Source organism: Phoenix dactylifera, chromosome 11 (assembly GCF_051530095.1).
Source record: "Phoenix dactylifera cultivar Ajwa chromosome 11, Ajwa_hap1_PhDact_Kaust_v1.1, whole genome shotgun sequence".
NCBI lineage: Eukaryota > Viridiplantae > Streptophyta > Magnoliopsida > Arecales > Arecaceae > Phoenix > Phoenix dactylifera.
The window spans coordinates 665,991-687,478 of NC_143200.1; the positions used below are offsets into that span (position 1 = coordinate 665,991).

General features: G+C 38.7%; 2 protein-coding genes across 4 annotated transcripts; one reads left to right on the forward strand and one right to left on the reverse strand.

Moving 5' to 3' along the window:
• Nucleotides 1-5,261: 5,261 nt before the first annotated feature.
• On the reverse strand, nucleotides 5,262-6,465 carry LOC103710123 (ESCRT-related protein CHMP1B). Its single transcript, XM_008795739.4, has one exon. It carries the CDS (start codon nucleotides 6,256-6,258, stop codon nucleotides 5,647-5,649), a length of 612 nt encoding a protein of 203 aa, XP_008793961.3. The 5' UTR covers nucleotides 6,259-6,465; the 3' UTR covers nucleotides 5,262-5,646.
• A 785-nt stretch (nucleotides 6,466-7,250) lies between these two features.
• LOC103710124 (uncharacterized) lies at nucleotides 7,251-21,065 on the forward strand. 3 transcript variants are annotated; one of them, XM_026805836.3, is made up of 6 exons: nucleotides 7,251-7,842; nucleotides 10,529-10,615; nucleotides 12,841-13,023; nucleotides 13,132-13,218; nucleotides 13,302-13,373; nucleotides 18,846-21,065. In XM_026805836.3, the coding sequence occupies exons 1-6, from the start codon at nucleotides 7,645-7,647 to the stop codon at nucleotides 20,778-20,780; spliced, it is 2,562 nt and encodes an 853-aa protein (XP_026661637.3). In that variant the 5' UTR covers nucleotides 7,251-7,644; the 3' UTR covers nucleotides 20,781-21,065. The 3 variants fall into 3 exon arrangements, with proteins under 3 accessions (XP_026661637.3, XP_088562409.1, XP_088562408.1); XM_088706283.1 differs by having other exon boundaries at nucleotides 7,258-7,842; nucleotides 12,875-13,023; XM_088706282.1 differs by lacking the exon at nucleotides 12,841-13,023 and having other exon boundaries at nucleotides 7,260-7,842.
• Nucleotides 21,066-21,488: the final 423 nt, after the last annotated feature.

Consider the following 21,488-nt stretch of genomic DNA (forward strand, 5'->3'; position numbering starts at 1 on the left):
CAATGATATGCTTAACTTCTGTCGTATGTTCTTAAGTGCCCTTCACTGCAATTACAAGATAAAAGGCATGGTAATTAGAGAAAAATGGAACATGTTTTCATTTTTCATCTTGAATTTCAATAAGAAGATGAAACAAAGATGGATCTAATCTCAGTAAATCAGATCAAATGTACCATTATTATTTGTTTTGCATCAGTAAATCCAATCAAATATTTTTTTGAATGCACAAAATTGCAGCAAACAAATTATTTAAAATGCAGGGTGAAAAGCAGCATTAGTACCATTATCTTCCATGAAATGTTTTTTTGAATGCCATCAATATCTTGCCTTTTATCTCGGCGTGATGGAAGAGGGTTGGTTGGAAGGAGTTGGCGCGGAAGAGGATTAGAATTCTTATCTATCCACGACGCTTTCTTCTCCACCAGAAAAGTGGTGGTCGAAGAGGTGAGAGAAAGGGGTGGAAATAGAAAAGCCTCGAAAAGGAAGAGATGAAAGAGAGAGGGCTAGGGTTGGTTGGAGAGGTAAGAGGGGAGGGTGAAAAAGAGAGAGCCTAGGGTTTGCTTGTCTCGATGAGGAGGAGAAAGGAGACCTCTCGTCCGCATCTTACTTAATTTTCGGCGACATGGGGAGCATAACCACATATAAAAAAATGATTAGATGCATGCATGGCTGACATGGTGTACGCAATATAGAGTATAATTTCTCCATTTCAAGTATGGATCATGGATCCACACCGGTCAAAATAATTAAACCATCCTGGATTTTGCTTCTTGATAGTGCGTTATATTGGATGTGGATTTGGTTGGCTACTGGCATGCTACTTAGCTTCACCATTATTGGCGAAAGAAAAATATTTTTGAAAAAGAAAAGAAAAAAATCTGCCTTCAATACAACTCAAAACAGGGGAAACAATGCGCTAACCACGGATAAGCAAAGCAGCTGATAGGCCAAACACCTCGAGTACAGAGCAGCTTCTGATCTCACTAGGAGACATGTCAGAATATCATGTTAGGACTGAAAAATGGGGAATTGGATCGCTCTCTTCTAAGAGATGCAAGTGGATCACTCCAAGAACACGCCCAGCTTAGCGGAAACAGGAAGCCATGGACACATACCGTGGGAACGGATAACATTGGATATTGGGGAGACGGTGGAAAAGGGTTAATTCCCACTTGGCAGGGGGCATGTTCAAAGCATGAAGCCCGTGAACAACCCACCTTTGCTTCAGTTTCCCCCCCCCCCCCCCCCCCCCAGAATTAAGAGAGAAGTTTGCAGTATCTTGTCTCTGTGTGCTCCCAAAAAAAAGCATGTTATTTGATTCTTTTGAACCCGAGGCAGCCAAACATCTCTCCGTCGTCAATTTTTCTGGATTTCAGAGCCAAGCAGTATGAATCTCCGATCGAAATTTCCAGTATTTCAAGATAACTTTCAATATGCTCTCTGCTTTCAATATGCCATATTGTTTTTACTGTGGGCTTGCAAATCAAGCACTGTATTATCGCCTTGCATATCAAACATTGGGCAATAATGCAGCTCTCATGAGCTTTAGATGCAATTAGAGTAGCATTGTCATTCTGCTATATTTCATGGTTTTGCACCCGACAAAGCCTTCAAGAGATGATGCATCCCTCTGGGAGCCGTTCACTCACATACACGTACCTTAAAAGTTAAAACTCCCTGTTAAAGACTGTCACCTGTTAATTTCTCCAGATGAAGAAGGAAATAGAGCTTCAGCTCTCATCTTTCAGGGGAAAAGAATGAACAAAAGGAATGATTAGTTCTACTGGACTCATTTGGAATGATGGCCTGCCTTCTGATATAAGAGAATTGTTGTCTAAAATTCAAGTGGCTGTTTCATCATATATGACAACATAAAGATGTACAAACTCAGAGGAAGTCCTTAAAAGAACTTTGGATGAAAAATGCCAAGCAGGCATGGTCGAGTATTATAATCTATACAATAGAACCATGACAAAAACGACGAGCCACGGGTTCATAGTATATAGCGATAAATCCACCTGCCAATATATAGATAAACTAATATAATAGAAAAGGTTGCAATAGGCTCAAATTGAAAAATGTCATTCAATTTCAATCACCTCTAAGTGACTAGTACTCCATAAATGATTTTCCCTTCATTCCAGATCTGCCAAACAAATGGTACCTCAATAGACATCAAATAGTAGTAATTATAAAGAATTTAAATCCAAATCATCAATTGTAAGAATCCAAAAATATTTCCAGTTGAATCAGATGAAAAGAGAGCGATTCATACTTACTTGTACTACAAGGGCAGATTTAACTTCAAGACCAAAAAAACTTCACCTCTTGACCAAAAACTTCAATTTTCCTTCTCACATCCTCATAAGCACAAGCTGTGCTATATTTCACTGGTACCACACACGTTCAGGAAAGGAAAACAACTAATATTTACAGTTCCATCTCCACAGAAGTTCATCCCTCTTTAATCAATCAAGTTTTACTATATTAACCATGGAAGGGAACCACCACATTGGGATTAATGTTAACAACAGGTCTAACAAAAGAGTGGCAATGATCATTCAAAAAGCAAAAATAATTACAGCATAACCACCATATCCTTATCCCATTAATTTAGCAAGGAGGTCAATTTTCATCTATTAGTGTGCCACTTCTTCAATTTAAAGAAAAGGTGCGTCTACCATCTCCAGCCTAGCAATGAAATTTGAACAATTTGTGCTTCTCTACTTTCACAAATAGCACTTACATGGATCCTACAAGCGAGCTAGCTAACCCAGTCTCATGTGCATCCTAACTTGCTGCCTGAAAACTTCCATTGCATATTCCCTGTATCCTTTTCGTATATTTCTTTTGCCAAATTTGTCTGATTGTTGCAAAAGACATGAATATCCTTCCAAGCCTATACATATGTTATGCATCATACAAGAATACACCCTCACCCTTTATTCTCCCCTTCCCTTTTCTCGTAACCAGACTTTTGCACCCATTCCTCCAATGTCATTTCCTTTCAATGCATTGTTCGCTGAAATATTCAGTTGTTATACCTCGCATCAACTATTTGTCAGATCAGACATCAACTGCTTCCTTCAACTTTGGCAACTGGTTTTATATGGTCGACAAGATGTTCATCAAGGCAACTTTATCCTTTGTTGAAGCAATGGCACAACAATATCTAAGTTTAGAAATTAACTTCAACATTTAAAGATAAGGTAATTAAAAGGGGTAATGATAGAATCAACCTCTTAAACTAATCTGCTTCTTTCATTTTGCCAAGCTTCAAATTTTCAGAGTGTGGGGTTCAAAATCAATTTTAAATAGGTACTTGCAAGCCTAAATCAGACGTTTCTACTTCTAAACATGCCTCCTAACCCCAAAATCAAAGAAACTTTAATTTCTAAATGCTACTTATATCTACTTCAAATCTAAATAATATCACCACTCTTCCAGAGAATTTAGAAGGAGAATTTTTGCTTAGATCCTAAGACCTGAAGATAAAAGTATTATAAAAAAAAAACAATATAACCTCTAGTCCTTCAACCATTAATTCAACTAGGGAAGGCAGATAGAAGTTCCATAATAACGCTCTGGGACAGGAGTATGTGGATAACAATAAAGGAGAAGGGGACAAACTGAAAGAAGATCAAGGTAGAGAGATGTGGTGCAGGACAGAAAGTATAAAGACAACACAAGGTTAGGTGATCAGAGAAGAGAAACGAGATAAAAGATGGAGAGTGTATCTTATTGAAGACTTGGAAGGAAGGAAAGCTCAATAGCAAGTAAGAAAGATTAATCTAGGGTAAAGTGATTAAGGGAAGCACCGCACTATGCCTGAGGGTGGATCAAAGTTTTTTTCTTTTTCTTTTTTGAAAATTGAAATTATCCATCCGTACAAAGTTCCCTTGAAGATAAGCTGTACAGCTTTGATGACTGCAGCATGTTAGTTATATTGTCATAACCTAGAAAAGCATATAAAAGAAAATGTTGAGAGTTTAGAAGCTCATCTAATTCAAGAACTAAATGATAAACCCAACCATCAAATTTCAGTTAAGTTGGAATCTCTCAAAAGGAATTTATAAAATGTAAGAATATAGCAGAACCCCAAGACTAAGTTTTACTCTAAAAGATGGGGAAAAATGTCTATAAGATTGAAATTTTTGAAACTATGAGAGCTTTTCCTATTTTTAGAGCTAAGGCAATCATAAATTCCTAAGAATTACAAAATCTGTATATTCAAGTCAGAAACAGAGGCAGCATATGTCTTAAAAGATTTTGAGCATAGATGTGGCATCAAGACCATGTAGAACAAGAGTAATTCCCACCAAGATTGAATAGAAGGTCATCTTCCACCACTGATATCAGAAGTATGGTGCCAAATGTCCATCCGAAAAAACAGAGTCCAGATGCCTTTTGAGCCTACCTCGTGAAAATGAATATATAGATTCTGATCTCCAAATTAGTTGAACAAGTCATACATGTTGCAGAAACAATGCCACTCTTGCAATGGAGATGAGGATGATTGAGTGATCAAGAAAGCAATATCAGTACATACATCAAAGTTTGAGATATGCTTCAGCTGTAACTGTGCAGTATATGTAGGTTTCCACAATAGAATGTCAATACAGCAAACGACATCTAGAAACTAAAGACTAGCAAATTATTTTCTTACAATGATTGAAGGCATATCCTTGATATACTCTGACATTTAACCTCGATATGTAACATTATTGTTCTAATACACTCAAAGACGTCTCAAAGAAACCTAATAAGCATTTTCTATCCCTTACATAGTAAAGATAGGTCATACAGGAAGGTTCAAAGGAAATATGATATTCCAATAGAATCATAGGAGGCGGAGTACACGCATATGACCATGATAACTAATCAAGGCATTTTCAAGATTACATAATTAACATGATTCCTTTGAAAGACCTCTACTTGTCAAGAAAGTAGATGGCTGTTCACAACAAACTGGTTTGTCTAATTGCAAGAGCAAGATTTTTCAAAGCAAAGATCATGGTTTCTTGTTCAGACTAATCAACCAAAACAATTAAAAATTTACTTCTTCTTTGCAACTACATCATATGCGAGGCTGTAGCAACGATCTTTCTCCTGCAACATAGAGCAGTTCAAGACATTACCCTGCAGAACCAAACAATTAAAACAATTCACTCATGTTTAATATCAAAAGCTCTCCTGCCACAAACTTGAGCTTCGTGTTCTCAAAAGCTGAAATAGGAGACAAATATACACAAAACAAAGTATACCAAGAAAGCATGAAAGGGGGAATAACTACGACTAGTCAAATATACACAAAACAAAGTATACCCTGAAAGCATGAAAGGGGGGGAGAACTACGACTAGCACACAGATTGGAATCGAGTCCATATGATAATTGAAATTTACAGAGGCATTCCAACCCTCATTCCACATCCATGTCTAAGAATCGAAATTTTAACAAAGAAGAAGAACATCCACAGCATTCATACCGAGTAGTAAACAGCATAAGCACAGATATAGAGTATATGGCATATCAAAAGATCCTCTTTTTCCTCCTTTTCACGCCCTGTTTCACACTTTCACCGGAAGAAAAGGGAAGAACAAGAGAGATCTTACTCGCCCTAGTAAAATCGAATCAAATCGATGAAGCTAGCCCCTGGCCTTGAGCTCAGCAAGACGGCGCGAGAGGTCGTCCTCGTCGACCTTTTCCTTCTCCTTGGCAGGGATGGCATGGGCGGCGGGCTGGGGGAGGCCGACGGAGACCTCGAGGCCGTAGTCGTCGGCGACCTGCTGCATGAGGCTATTGACCTCGGTCTCTGGGGTGGAGAGGGAGGTGGATCCGGCCATGGAGCCCTCCATGAACTCGGCCTGGACCTCCATGTTGACGAACTGGCGCTCGAACTGGTCCATGGTCTCGGACATCTTCTGGAGGTTGCCGGTGGCGAGGGAGGAGTCGAGGGCCTTGACGATGGAGGCCATGGACTTGCCGATGGTCTGCATCTTGGCCTGGGTGTCGAGACGGGCGACGACGGCGTCGAGGCGGGAGGCGAGGCGGAGGTAGTTCATCTGCTCGCTGCGCTTGCGGATGGAGTTCTCGGCGTAGATGCGGGCGCCATCCATATTGCCCTTCTCGATCGCCTTCTTTACCTTGAGCTTCTCCGTTTTCTCCTCCTTCTCGCACTTGCGCGCCTGCCGCTGCAGGCTCTTCGACGTGAATTTCAGCTCCATGATCTGGTTCATCAGCTTCTCCGTGTTCCCCATCGACGATCACACGATCTGATTCCAAGTATGGACCCACGGAAGGAGGATTTAATCCCTAGGGTTAGGGTTCAGGGCGAGAGGAAGGATCGAATTAGGTGAGCGGAAGGGAAGAGGAGAGGAAAAGGGGAGGACGGAGAAAAGAATGGAATAAAAAGTGGTAGAGGTATTATTTCTACCGCGTATTCGACGTTTTCTTAGCTTGTCGAGACCGTGTCCGTATCCGTGTCCGACTTAAATTAATAGTAATTAGCGCTGAAAGTGGAGGTATTATTTCTTCCACAATTCACCATATGCAAATTCAACTAATATTCTTTTATAGCATAAAAGTTTTAAACAAATTTTCTGAAAGAATGCTGGACAAAGACCAATAGGTGTTCATTTTCTATTGAATCATTACTAATAAAAGTGAGATAAGTATTCTGATTTTGTTCTAAAGAACAGAATCATAGTTGAAAATATAAGAAAGATTTGCATAAAAGTTTAGTTTTGATAGAATAAATAAAAGATATATTCGCTTAATACCATACAAACTTATCCCCAGTGAAACATTTGAAAATTTTAATAATTCAAGAAATTTTATGCATAATTGGCAGATTGAATCACCAAGAATAATGTTATAACTCAGATACCTTAAAAATAAAAATAAAAATAAAAAAATAACTCCCATTGGATTTCATAAATTGATGTCTTGTGTAATTATAGCTCTTCTTCTGCATGCAAAAGGTTTCATATTCAAATTAATTCTATTTATTAAAACCAAATATTGTATTGTCTCTTGCGATGGAACTAAATCAAAAGTATCAAAATGGAACTAACTATGATGCCTATCAAAATTATCTTCTTAAATCAAAAGTATTATATCACCAGATGCTAAAGGTTTAAATTTTATCATTCAAGTCATATTTCACCATGGTCTTAAAATTGGTTCTTCTGGGGTCCAAAAAAATAATGGAGTTTCCTACATTTTTCTATTTCTTTTCACTCGTACGTGCATTGCACGTGTCCCACGATTAGACGCGCTCCGCTCCATCAAGCCGAAGATTTTCCACCGCCAAGCTTCTTCTTCTTCCTCTCTCCAAACGGGTCTTCTCGTCCCTCCTCTCATCGAAACCAAATACCTCGGAGCGCTTCCGTCGGTCTCAAACCCTAAACTCCAAACCCTGACGTCTCTCTCTCTCTTTCTCTTTCTCTGTGTGTAAAACCCTACTATGATTCGAGAAACCCTCGCTCCCTCTCCGCCCTAATCCGCCCTCGATTCGAACCTCTGTTCCCCTCTACAATCGCCGGCCGGTCGGAGCGAGTGATAGGGGTCTTCTCCTTCCTTGGAATCTACGACTGCCGTTGCTTTGGCCTCGGGATCGGATCGGAGCCGCTCGATCTGCGAGGATGGAAGCGCGGGAGCAGTCGTCGTCGTCGGTCTCGACGGGCGCGGGGGGGGATGATGGGCCTGCAAACGAGGAGGGACTGCTCTCCGACGCGGAGAGGCTGGCCAAGGAGGCTGCCGTCCTTTTTCAGAACCGGCGCTTCTCCGAGTGCATCGATATCTTGAATCAGCTCTTGCAGAAGAAAGGCGATGATCCGAAGGTATGGCTTTATTTCGATTTTGTGCCGGGGTTTTTCTCTCTTTGATGACTAGTTTTGAACAGTCCTTGGTTCCGTTATTTCTTCCACAGTTAATCAGTAACAACCGTTCTTGGATCTTGATCTGGTTGCTTGCATCCAAGGCATCCGATTCATTTTCTTGAGAATACTTTTACCTGATATCGATGAAATTTTTATTCGAAATTTAATTTTTTTTTAATCCTTACATGCTTTATAAAGTCGCGCTCATGGTTTCCACGGACACTGACTCTTGGAATTGTTGGTCGGTTATTCATTCACATTTTTTAGATGAAACCTGTTAATTGATCATCACTCGCGTACTTCAGTATTTGGAAATTGTTTGCAGACCTAGGCTGGGTTGAGGGGAATGAGTTGTTTGTCAGTTTTTTTGTTTTGTTTTTTTTTGGCTGCTATAATATGTATCAAGAAAATATTAAGCCCGGCAGAGCAACCTAGGAGCCAAAAACTAAAAATTTAGCTTCATCGAAGGTGTAAATCCTTTCACTGAAGTTGGGGTTTCTCTAGAAATTTTGTAATAAAGGAAGAAAGCTGGGTCAATCAAAATCAAGGAGATTAAGGACGCATTATATGATGGTCTATTTATCTTTAATGCGATGAAATTGCTTTTTTTTCTTTTCACTTCACCGAACTAGTTATCATTTTATCTGTCCCATGCACCTGAATTGTTTGGGCGTGACACAACAGCTTCACTTTGAATTGATCTTCACCATTAGATCATGGAAATGCAAAATTGGTGTGTGGATCTGTAATTCACCTCAATGATTTCAATGATGAGATCCCCACAATGAAAGCAAATGATGTAAATTATATTTTAGGTTATTTCTGAACTGGTTACACATTTTCAGATTAATATGATGGTCAAAAATTAGGAAATCTTTGGAGAATCTTGGTTTGAAAATCCTTTAGAAAAGGAGTTTGAAATCTTAACCGGCTAGGAAATTCTTTTGATTAAGAAAGTCAATATTTTGGTTGATTTGGAATCTTTAGTAAATTTTTGTCAAAAGGATTCTAGTTTGATTGTTGGTTGACTGCAAAGGTTCTGTATTCACTGGATTGCTGTATGTTGTCATTTAGGTGTCTATTTATATAAAGTCAAGTCAAGATCCAAATACTGTAACATGACAACTGATTAATGGCTAATGATTTCTAATTTACCATTTTCTTCATATCTTTATCCAATATGTCTATTTTTTCCTGCTCTCCTTTATCAATACCTAGAATAATCTGCTTATAGCTTTGACGTAATTTCAGTCATTTCTTGGCATGTAATGTTTACTTTCTTAGAATTCTAATAATCAACTATTTCTTCTATGTTATAAAACAATGCTCTTTTGTGATACCACCTTATCCAATCACTGGTTTACTCGTTCCAACCCAGCACTCATCCTTTTACTCTTCTATCCTTTTTCCTTTCTTCTTGTAATAACCCGACTTTCAGCACATTTTTATTTACCTTGTAATTATTTATTTTTGTCAACCATAAAATTTGGGTGGCTTTGCCTCCCTTTTCCTCAAAAAAACCTTATCCAATCACATTATTTATGGTTTGAACAATTTGCTTCCTTTTCATTTCAACTGTGAGGCCCTAGCCAACCTTGCCATTTCTCACCACAATTTGGTACAGTTGTGTCATGGTACGTGGCAAATACATCCTTAGAATGGTCCTCAGGGATACAGATAGACATGGGGTACCACTGTTAATTCATTTGATAGTTTGACTCTTTTTGGCTAGCTGCTTATTTGCTATTTATCATGCCATTTACCATTTAAACTTGAAGATGCATAGAGTGCATGTTGAAGGAAATATGTGGTGAGTGAAGGTGGGGTATACTTTGGTTAATGTAGTGGATTGCTAACATTTTTCTAACAAGCTTGGAATTTCGATTGCTAGTGAAAGCATCAATTAGAATTAAGATCGATTTTACCTTGCCATACATTTATTATCTAATTATTCTACGGCTTTTATAGTTCAATTAAATCTCATCCTATGAGCATATGCTCTGTGTGCATTATCAAAATGATAGTATTTCCCTTTTGAAAGAATATAATGGTATTTTGTTGGATCTCTTTCTTGTGCACCAAGTTTATGATTTGATTTCGGCCCCTTTTCTGTGAGTTGCCTGCTCAATGTCCATCATGTTACCATTTGGACTTGAAGATATATAGGGTGAATGTTGAAATAAATATCTGGTGAGTCAGGCAGGAGTTTATTTAGTGTCAAAATAAGGCTTAAATAACCTGTTGTCATTTTTCCCCTATCATTGGAATTTCAACAATCAGCAAAGACATAAATTAAAATTAAGATTGCTTTTAGCTTGATATGCTTTCATTACCTCATGATTCTATGATATATTCACTTAAATCACATTCTTTGAGCATTTGTTATGTGTATTCTTGTGCTGGTACTAATTTCTCTTTGAAAGAATGTGGATCATGTTTAGTAGCATTCAGTGTGAAATTTGACCTCTAAAAATTCTTTGTATTTGTATCTGGCATGCAACATTGTTAATCGTTCATCATCTTTCCAAGGGTTAGGCAGATTTCTTATATAGTAATCCTTGTGGAAATTATCTTTGTACATGATTGGGAGCTTAAAATCTTTGAGTTTGTCATGTTTTGAATTGACTTGTGAATATGAAATTTTCAGGTTCTTCATAACTTTGCTGTTACAGAATACTTCCGTGATGGTTGTTCTGATCCAGGGAAGCTGCTTGATGTGCTCAATATGGTTAAGGTAAAAGATGCAAGTGATTTCACATTCTGCTTCTTGGTTGGGCAATAAAATATCTATCTTCATGGTAAAACAGTTTTCTTTTTACCTATTTTATTGGCAGACTGAATGCTTAACATTGATTACTATGGAGCACCAGTGCTAATTCTTGTTGTTGAGGTCTTTGCTTCTGCTTAAAAATCTCACACCTTAATGATGGTAGATTTCTTGAAAGAATGTGTACTTTATTCTAAGAATTTAAATCTTGGCGGTGCCATTTGCACTAGGCACCTGGATAAGGCAGGAGATCGTGTCTTAGGCTAGGTCCCCAATCCCCTCCGTATTGGGCTATTTCAGTTGGTACCGATGGGTGCCAAGTGGGAGAGGTCACTGGTGAATATGAACTTACCAACCAAGATGTGCATAAAAGACGCCTGATTTTTTTTTCTGTGTGTGCTATTGTCATTCGAATGGGAGGGTAGAGGAAAGGGAAAGGGAAAAAGAAGGAAAAATAAGGGAGAAAATAATAAAAATAAAGAGAACATCAGATCAAAAGAAAAACATTAGAACCTTACATAAGACTAACTTATGGCTTACATGAACATAGAAATCCTAAGTAATGATAAAAGAATCAAAATAAAGGAAAAAAGCTAGAGCTCCAGTATGTAGTAAGATTAGAGTGGAAATGGGTTGGGCCAACTTTGGGTTGGGTTCTGGGCTTGGGTTGAGAGGGCTCAGGCTTGGGTTGTAGAGCCTAAAGAAGTTCGAGCTTGACCCACCCCAAATCTCTTATCCCCCCTCCTCGCCTACCGCCACCTCCGGCTCTGTATCCCCTCTCTCTCCCGATCTCTTTTGATCTCTTCTCTCCTCCCCCTCTTTCTCTCTCCCTCTCTCCCTCTTAGCGCCTCCTCTCTCTCAATCTCTCTCCTCTCTCTATCAATCCTCTCTGCCCTTCCCTCGCGATTTCTCCATCTCTCTCTCACAGTCTCCCTCGATCTCTCTTCTCTCTCTCTGTCCTCTCTTGTTGTCTCTCCCCTCCCTATCCTCTCTCACTCTCTCCCTTGATCTCTCTCCTCTCCCTCGTCACCCCACTCTCCCTCTTCTCTCTCCTTGCTCTCAATCTTCTCTCTCCCCCAGTGTCTCCTCTCTCTGCCCCCCCTTCTCTCTCCTTCCCGATCTATCCATCTCTGTAAGTCTCTCTCAATCTCTTCTCTTTCTTCTTGGATCTAGATCTGTCTAGATCTCTCCCTCTCCTCTCTCATTTTACATGGGCCCAGCAGGAAGGAGCTTGAAAGGTGGCAATGGCAAGTGGTGATGGTCCCCTTTTTTTTTGTAAAGGGGTTAGGGTTTGTGATTTGGGCTGGTACAAGCTTTTTGGCGCCACCAAGCTCAATTAGGTTTGGTCCATTTGGGGCAAGGCTCAGGTTTGAGCTCAAGTCCAGTTGGGGTTGGAGCTTGGTAAAATTTTTAGGGCTGAAGCTTGGCCTGAAGCTTGAACTCTTTTTATTTTTCAAGATGGGCTCAGGCAGTAGGAAAACCCGACTCGGCCTGGCCTAGTTCCAATCCTAACCGGGATGCCACCGCATCTCACGTGTTGGTACCATACAAACTTGTTCTTCAATCAGTTTTGCCACTAGGACCTTGACTTTAAACCTTGCTTTTTTTCGATTAGAGTAAAATATTAATAACTGCTAATATGCTAAATTTGGAGTACATGTTAAATGCCTAAATATGTTTCAATGGTTCATGTACCACTTATCGCCTAAGATAAAGTTGGCACGATATTCTATGTTTGCTCCATATTTAAGTGTTGTTCCTAAATGCAAGATGCAAGATAAGTTACGACCCATTGATTACTGTTATCTGCTATATTCTCTGATTGTTAATTCGAGTTAGAAGATTTACTAAGTTTGAGATGTCTTATATCAGAATTACGGATACTTGAGGAATAACCTTTATTATATATCTGTATCGTGTATTGCTTAATCTTCACCATTCGGGACACCTCTTACTTGTCCTTATGTACATTGTTTCTTTATATTTCCATTTTGTCATTCAGTCTCTATTTAGAAAAGCATATAAGAAACTATGCAATTTCTCAATAACCTGTTCACATTAATTTTGGTACAGTCCCTTTATCTTGGCCATCTCTCTTTTTTTCCTGGAAGTTTGAAATTATACTAATAATCCCCTTTATTTTAATTTTGCAAATTTGCATCTTATGCACCAATTTATTAAAAATCATATAGAAGAGAAGTGAAGACCTTGCTCGTGCTTCTGTAGAGCGGATGGAAGTTGGAAACAACATAAGTAGCAATACAACCTTGGGATCTAAAGTCAATAGTACTATGCTACCCCAATTATCTGCTCCAAATATCGGCAACACTATTTATGCAGATGACTATTACACTTCTGTTGTAGTGCTGAACATTGTATGTTTCGGTATATTCATCATTTTCTCAATAAGTTTTGTTCCAGTATGTTTGAAGGGAAATTAAAAGTGGTTCTGATACTGATGCTATTACTTCGGTGGTCTACAGGCAGTCATTCTCTACCATCTCCATGAATATGCACTCGCTTTATCAGTTCTAGAACGATTATATCAAAATATAGAACCCATTGATGAGGTTACTCACTTAAACAATTTTTATTTTAATTATAGTTGTATCTGCTTTGTTGTTTTCCTGATATGGTATTTGTTTCCGTGCAGGCAACAGCTCATCATGTATGCCTTCTTTTACTGGATGTTGCATTAGCTTGCCAAGATGCATCAAAAGCTGCAGTAAGTTCATACACTGGAGGTGCCAGTGCTTTCTTTTCCTGCCTTAGTATCAATTAGGTATTCTGTGCTGAGGAGCTCCATAATAGATGGAGAATTATGCTTGAAAGCATTACATTGGCTAAACTTTTCTTACATATATTGCAGAATATATATAAAGTAGCAGGGGAATAATTCCTTCTACCACTAATGTCTAAGCAATTGTAGTATTGACCTCCAGATACTTGCGAGTTTTTTTTCATCTGTTTTCTGCATATGCTATTTCTTTGTTTGCTGCTTATGAAATAGGTGCCATGCTATCCGTTTGCTATTCAGCATTAGAGACATTTTTTGGAAAAATGCATGGTCTGGATTTGCAGTTTCGCACCTCCTTTGTTGGAAGCCCCATATAGAGTGCTATTATGATTTGGACTTTGAACTTATTTATGTGGATTTACTGGTCATCATTTTATGATCTACTCTATTGTTGAAATGGCTTGTTTCTCTAATAGCAGTTCACATTGCAAATGAGGTGAAGTCATGCCGTAAATAGTAGATAGATTGATGGTTAAGAAAATAAAGAAAACTAATTCGCCATATCAGGGCATATCGAAGGTTGCTTTTAGTGCCAATATGTGTCTTATTAATTCCATTGCTATGTAGTGCTTGCAAGTACCCAGTAAAGAACTTGTACTTTCGTTAAACAGAATAATTAACTTGCCAACTTTATCGGCTCTGATATATCTGTTATATGACTATTTTACTGATATAGGAGGAAGCACCATTAAGAAAAGGTGCATGAGTTCAAAGTATTTTCTATATCGTATTGCTTAAAGCTTGATTTGTGGACATGTTAAGGGCCAATTATCTGATAACATTGCATGAAAAACCATGTGTCCTTTGTGCATGTTTGTGATATGAAAATTGGCTTGGGATTTTTGCTGCATATCTAGATGTATTCATGATCTCATTACCATTTTCCATTTTAACTGTAGAACTTTTATTTATGGCCAAAGAGGGGACAATCAGAGATAAGAGGGTTTTGATGTCAAATTGATCTGAGAAGATAATTGGACAAGAATTTTTAAAGAGTTTGATTGGGTTCATGACTGCAAAGAACAAAATTTAGGTTGCTGGTTTCAGTAAGAATATGAAATCTCTGTTAGCTTGAAATATGAAGGATGGACCTTGGTGTAAAATTGATATAGGAGGTATGTCATGGCTACATGTTTGAAGATCTGAAGGTCTTAGGAAGAGTTAATTGAAATCACAGGTTTTCTGTAGTTTATTTTATCAGGGCTGATTAGCTTATATTGGAATCTTAATTGAAGAAAACAGAAAAATGCTAAAGAGATGTCAGCAATGAGGTTAACATAATTACAGGAGAGAGACTTTGAGTTTTATTAATAGAAAAGAAATTTAGAAAGAAAGACATTTAGAGAAAATCATAAAAAACATAGAAGATAATATCTTGATAGCTTTGTGTTACCTAAATAAACAAGCGTCATATCTAAGGCTCTCCTAGGTCCTTGTAGCACAAGTGTGCACAGTATAAAAATGCAAAAAACCCCTTTCTTCTAAGGGACATATGAGGGCTTGGTTTAGGGCTCAAAAGAATGCTAATTAGATCTTGCCTAAAAGAGACTCTATAATCCAAGAAACAAAGCAATTAGAAAAGGAAATAAGCTACAGCATGTTGTTATCTGTGGAATTCCATGTATGAAAGCATTTAAGACTCAATGATTCAAATCCCTTGGGATAGGGCCATCCCATTTTTTTGTGGAAGGGGACGCACTATTGTCCTGCCTTATCTCGAACTTGGGGTGGGGAATGCTCAGGAAGAGCCATATAGGATACTTGGGCAATGGTGGGACGGTCTTATCCTGACACTTGGGGACAATGCTCCATCCTGATGTCCCACGGGATGTCCTGCCAGAACTTTAATCCTTGCTAGAACTTTCCATATCTTGATCCTAGTGTCTTGTTTGACCTGCCTAAGACATCCTATGTCTAGAATAAAGAGACTTCTATATGTTATCATGCTGAAAATAGGTTCCTAGAAGTACTATCTATATTTCAAAGGCTCAGTTTGAAAATTGCGATAAAACATATTATATACTTCCCAAAATTACTCCTTAACTAGCTTAAGTTTTAAATAAAGAGGAGCAAATTGTTAAATCATGATCCCATTTGCATTTTTGTCAAGCAACCAAACAAGAGAGAATGCATGGTTTTCTGTTCTCCTCATTTTTGTCCAATTGATTTTTAATTTATTTTATTTCTTGGTACGGAAACAGAGATTAAATGTTTATGTTCAATAAAATGACCATGTGTGGCAGAAAGTATCAAACTTTGGTTATAAGATTTCCAAGGCTAAAATAAATTCTCTCTCTGATATATCTTGGAAGTCGGCATTTGTTTCCTTTAGGGAGAAGGGATCATGCTTTCCAATAATATGCCTTGTGTAGCTAATAAATGATAGATATTTTGTTATGTAAAAGGGTACTAGTGATCTTAAACTGAAATTTGGATACTAGGGATGCCTTGAGTTAGAAGACTATGTGTTAACAAAGGAGCTTTCTTCACCATGAAATTTGGATGTTGTTGCTTCATTTAGAAATAACTTAATAGTCTTTGTACAAAGTTGTAAATTCTGGGAAGTTTTAAGTTGATTGCAGTAATTTGGTCGAGGAATAAGAATCAGTTCTTTTGTAATTCGGCATCTTACTATGAGATAGTTAACCTGGCTTACTTCAATGTCTTCACTTAGCAATTACAACCATTTCCTCAGTGATTCTTTCATAGGGAGTTTTGGTATGCAAGGTTCAAACTGTGTTGGACATGATACTGTAGATTAATTTATATGGTCCACTATGCATTATGGCCTCATGGGTTTATTAGTATCCTTTATTTTATGACAGCTTGATGCATTGTTAGACATCTGTATTTATTAGTATCTTTTATTTTATAACCACTTGATGCATTGTCGGACACCTGTAAAACATTTGATTTTTTTTAATTACAATTCAATTTAGATGTTGGATGATGAGGTGTGAAATCGTAAGTTGGCTTCCTATGTATTTTTGATTGATAGTATTTGGACTTAAAATCCTCCTGCTATTTATTATTATCTCTCTCTACAAGCATGTGCTGGCACATAGACACCCCATAAATTATTTGGAATGATGGTGACAACAATTTATTGGTGATCCAGTAGCACAACCTGTTGTGGGTGGAGGAATCAAAGAATTGCTGGTTGTCTTTTCTCTATCTTTGTATGTATACATACACATGCATATTTAGATAGTTGATCTACAACTGTACTAGTTGAATATTGAGACCAAACCCTACTAGTGCCTGACCTATATTTAATTGTGATATATCACATAAAAAAAAGCAAATTTGGTATATTTGAGGTTTATTATCAGTGCATAGAGTTGTCACAAGATGGACAATTTTAACACTGTAGGCGAATCATGGTGCCCATGAGCATGAATAGACATAAATTTAGCACCCACAACATTGATAACAATCTTTGCCAGCATTTTAAGTGCCAATTTGTTATGGGAAGTATAGCGTGTATTGTTCCTATCGGTAGGGTACCATTACAAGGGGTGTGTAAGCCGCTGTACCGACACGTCCACCTATTTTCTGTGTAATTCCAAGTTTCCAACAGTGTATCATGTGCCATTATTGGGGTATATCATACCATACCAAGAAGGTGTTGCATTGAGACTTAAAACATGGACGTTTATATCTTTAAACACAGTTGCACCAAACCATCAAATAGACCTCTAAGAAATGTCCATATGATGACCGATTGATGCATATACAAGAAATATCCGAAACATTTGAACATTTAGTTTTTGCCATCAGATGTGCTGGTTATGATTGACAATATGGATTTTCATATCACATGAACCACCATGTGTTTTATACTGGTAAAATTTACGCCACCGGTAGAAATGTGTCTTACTCTCTCCCCCGCTATCTTCCCATCCTTTTTTAGTTGTTGGAGTCCTTTTTTCTAAAAAAAAAAAAAATCACTAGTGGACTTTCAATACACTTGCTAAAATTCTGTTTATTTTAGAGAGAGAACCTTGTGAGGATTTTAAGTGTTTCCATCCAATAGTGTGATGGATGGCTTATCTTTTCTATATTTAAAATTTTGTAGTGTCTCTCTCCACATGTTGCTAACGACCATTATGGGCTTTGCTAAAACCGTCTTTCCTTTCACTGTCATCAATCTATATGTAAGGAACTTCTGTAGCAGTGCTGGATATAAAATGCCTTATGCTGCATTCCTTGGGCATAGGGATGCAAATTGGTCAGGTTAGGGTCAGTCCAACCCAACCCAGTATTCTGTCTTCTGGACCTGGGTCCTGACCTCACCATGACTTGCTAAAGGCAGACCCATGCCCAGCCTGGTTGTGATATCATAAATCAGGAACTGCACCCAAGCAATGTCAGTCTAATCTGGTCCAACCCTCATACCTCTGCTAAACCTTGGCCTGTTACTGGCAAATGCAGAGAGGATGCTTTCCTGGTTTCTTTTTCCCACCTTACACTGTATCTTATCAAATCAATTATTCTGCTTCCACATCTTCATAGATGGTAGATATCATGATTAAGATAGCATTTTAGACTCTTTAGAAATCTTATAAGTAGGATTAGTTAAAGAACTCCTAATTTAGTTATTGGGTGGATTGAGAAATTGAGTCATTTTGAAGGGGTCTCTGAGTGGATTCGAGGTCTTTAAATAGGTATGATATTTTGGGGGAAGGGTCTGGGTGGAACTGTATAAGCAGTTCCATGCGGTGTTCCTGGATTTGAAAGAAATGGGAGAAAGTTATGGAAGTTGAACCATGATATATTGTTTGATGGTCGAATTCTTATAGGGCATAAGTGAAAATGCGAAGTCATTCTTGTTTAATGTAGATCAAGCTTTGTTGATAACAGGAAGATCTGTAGGAAGACTTTGTCCAATTGGAATCCAACAAAACATTTGCTCATCATTTTAATGTTCTAGGAAATTCCTTTTCTTTGTTTGTCTTATCGGTTTAACTTTTGGAAGATAAGCATTTCTCTGTACATAACCGTGCCCTTAATCTAGGTTTTCTTGTAACAGTAGTTTGATCAGCCTAATCTACTTGGGTTCTGGTCGGTCATTCTGCATCATGAAACTTAGCCCTTGGTATGTCAATACTTCTAGTTCATTCTTTACACATCTTAGTCTTTCATTGTTTTCATTAATATCCCCCTATCAAATGTTTTGCGGGGTAAGAATTTTTTTTTGCTTTTTTGTTAGACACATATCTTTTCAGGTCAAACATGATTTTGGTCTTCTATTGATTTTAATACTTTCGTGGTTTTTAGATCTCCAGTATTATAGTTGTCTGGGATTTTTTGGCTGTCCTATGGTTTTGATGCTTTCTATTTCATTTGTTTAGGACTTGATTCTTACTTTGTTATAATAACCTATTCTTTTGTTTTCAGGATGTAATTCAGTATATGGAAAAGTCTTTTGGTGTTCGACACATGATAAATCAAGTTGATAATGGAAGCATTAATCAACATCAGTCTAACCATGGATCCAAAATTTCTGCAACAAGTAACACAATTGGTCCAGATGCCTCTGGTTCAGATTCAAGTAGCAGTGCAATTGTTTCCGAGAATGTTCTGACAAGAACTTTATTGGATGACACGCTGGAGTATGAGACATTGTACTCAACATTGGATACTGGAACTCAGAATTTGGGCAGGTCTGCCTTGAATGATTGTTCAAATTCATCAGCTGATCAAGCCGCTTCGGCCATTGATCGGAAACTAAATTTGCATCTTTACAAGGTCCGACTACTTCTTCTTACAAGGAACCTGAAGGCTGCAAAGCGTGAAGTTAAGCTTGCTATGAACATTGCACGGTGCAGAGATTCATCTGCAGCACTTCTTTTGAAGGCGCAGGTAGAATATGCTCGTGGTAACCATCGAAAGGCTATAAAACTGTTGATGACGTCTAGTAACAGGACAGAAGCAGGAATGCTTAGTATGTTCAATAACAACCTTGGTTGTATATATCACCAGCTTGGGAAACACAACATTTCAACTCTGTCCTTTTGTAGGGCACTGAAAAGCAGTACGTTACTTCATCCTGAGAAGCCTCTGAAGCTTCCTACCTTTTCACAGGATAAATCTCTTGTTATTTTATACAACTGTGGGCTACAATATCTAGCTTGTGGAAAGCCACTGGTTGCAGCTCGTTGTTTCAATAAAGCCCGATCGATTTTTTTGAACAGGCCCCTTCTGTGGCTCCGGTTTGCTGAATGCTGCCTTTCAGCTTTAGAGAAGGGGCTTTTACAACCTAGTGGTGCTTCATCATTAGGTGGCGAGGAGGTTAAAGTTCATGTTGTTGGTACAGGCAGATGGAGGCAACTGGTGATTGATGAAAAGAACCTGAAATATAGGTGTTCAGATGGCCCAGGAGAAGATGGTGCAATCAGTCTTGATGGTCAGTTCAGGCTCTCGCTTCCATTTGCCCGGCAGTGTCTGCTTAATGCTCTGCATTTGCTGAATAATTTTGAACCGACAAAATCTGGCGCTTCGGACTCCAATAAGGAAGATGGCGGCGGCCAAGAAATCTCCTTTGGTGCCAGGAACTCAGGCCACAGGAACGCATTATCTGGAGATTCAAAGGCATCCAATGCAACATCAGCCTCTGCAACAGCAGGTGCAAATGGTGATTCTAAAGAAGTTAAAGGAGGTACGAGCTCGAGCTCAACCTTGCAGAGTTCTGTCACTGCATACGAGGACACATGCAAGAAAGTAAACAACTTGATAAAGCAGGCTGTTCTTGGTGACTTAGCTTATGTGGAGTTGAGCCTTGAAAATCCTTTGAAAGCATTAGCTGCTGCAAAAGCACTTCAGCATTTGCCAGACTGCTCTAGACTTTACAATTTTCTTAGTCATATTTATGCTGCTGAAGCTCTTTGCCACCTGAACCGACCTAAAGAAGCTGCTGAACATCTATCAATCTATATTTCAGAGAAGAACGAAGTTCAGTTTCCATACAGTGATGAAGACAGAGACTTGTGGAGAATGGAGAAAGGTGGAGATGGTGAGGAGTTGGGCGGTCATTTGAATGCCAAAACTAGTTTAGAGGAGCCTCAAGGTACAGTGTTCCTGAAGCCTGAAGAGGCTCGTGGGGTCCTTTATGTAAATCTTGCTACGATGTCCATATTGCAGGGGAATCACGAGCAGGCTAGCTGGTACGTGAAGGAAGCTCTCTCGGCATTGCCTAACAATCCTAGAGCTACACTTGCGGCCATTTATGTTGATCTCCTACTTGGGAGAATACAGGATGCTCTCGTCAAATTGAAACAGTGTAGACATGTTGCATTCGTCCCTGGAGATGTAAAATTGAGACGCACATGTTGATTGTACCAATGACATTAGTTGATTAGCATTCCCAACCCCTACGGAATATTATCTAGAGGAGAATCGTAGAGTTATGTGTACCATAAGTTCAAGTGATCGTCTAATCAGTGTTTTTCATTGTTCAGGTTGCGGTGGCGCTGCACATTGTTTTAATATGCAGGTGCGCACCTTTTGAGTTTGAGATGCTCAGACTCGAGCAGAGAGAGATTAGTTCCTTTGGAAAAAGCTTTTGGAAAATACATTGATTCAGGAAAAGAAATGCAGAATATCTCTTCTTGCTTGCAACGCTTTGATTTCAGTTTTGTGGTTACCGTAATGCAATTATGGCCGCTGACCTCTTGTTCTTAAACCCATCTGGGACCCGGACCTTACAGAGACTTTTTACAAGCTGATAGCCGCAGCCTCTGAATGCGGACATCCAGCAAAAATCCCCTTTTTAACTTGTGTGCGAAGGCACGCAGTTTGACACGGACCCACAGCCCTAACGCTCTCTCCTACTCGAAAGGGACGCCGCCCGCCTTTGGCGTGGGTCTCATGTGATCTTGGCGTTCCAGTGAGGGACTCGCACGATTGATAAAGCTGTGACGTTTCCCCGGACCTGGCCTCGAACATCATCTACCATGGATTCGCAGTCTTAAGCGACTGAGTAGTGGATCGATCCAGACTTATAAACCTATGTGGCATCCTTTCATCAGCTGATGTGGGACT

Bases quoted from the DNA above. Each gene is read 5' to 3' on its own strand.
- LOC103710123 (XM_008795739.4), bottom strand. From the start codon at position 6,258: ATGGGGAACACGGAGAAGCTGATGAACCAGATCATGGAGCTGAAATTC.
- LOC103710124 (XM_026805836.3), top strand. From the start codon at position 7,645: ATGGAAGCGCGGGAGCAGTCGTCGTCGTCGGTCTCGACGGGCGCGGGG. The intron at 7,843-10,528 runs GTATGGCTTTAT...TGAAATTTTCAG, and splicing joins AGAAAGGCGATGATCCGAAG to GTTCTTCATAACTTTGCTGT. The intron at 10,616-12,840 runs GTAAAAGATGCA...AAAATCATATAG, and splicing joins ATGTGCTCAATATGGTTAAG to AAGAGAAGTGAAGACCTTGC.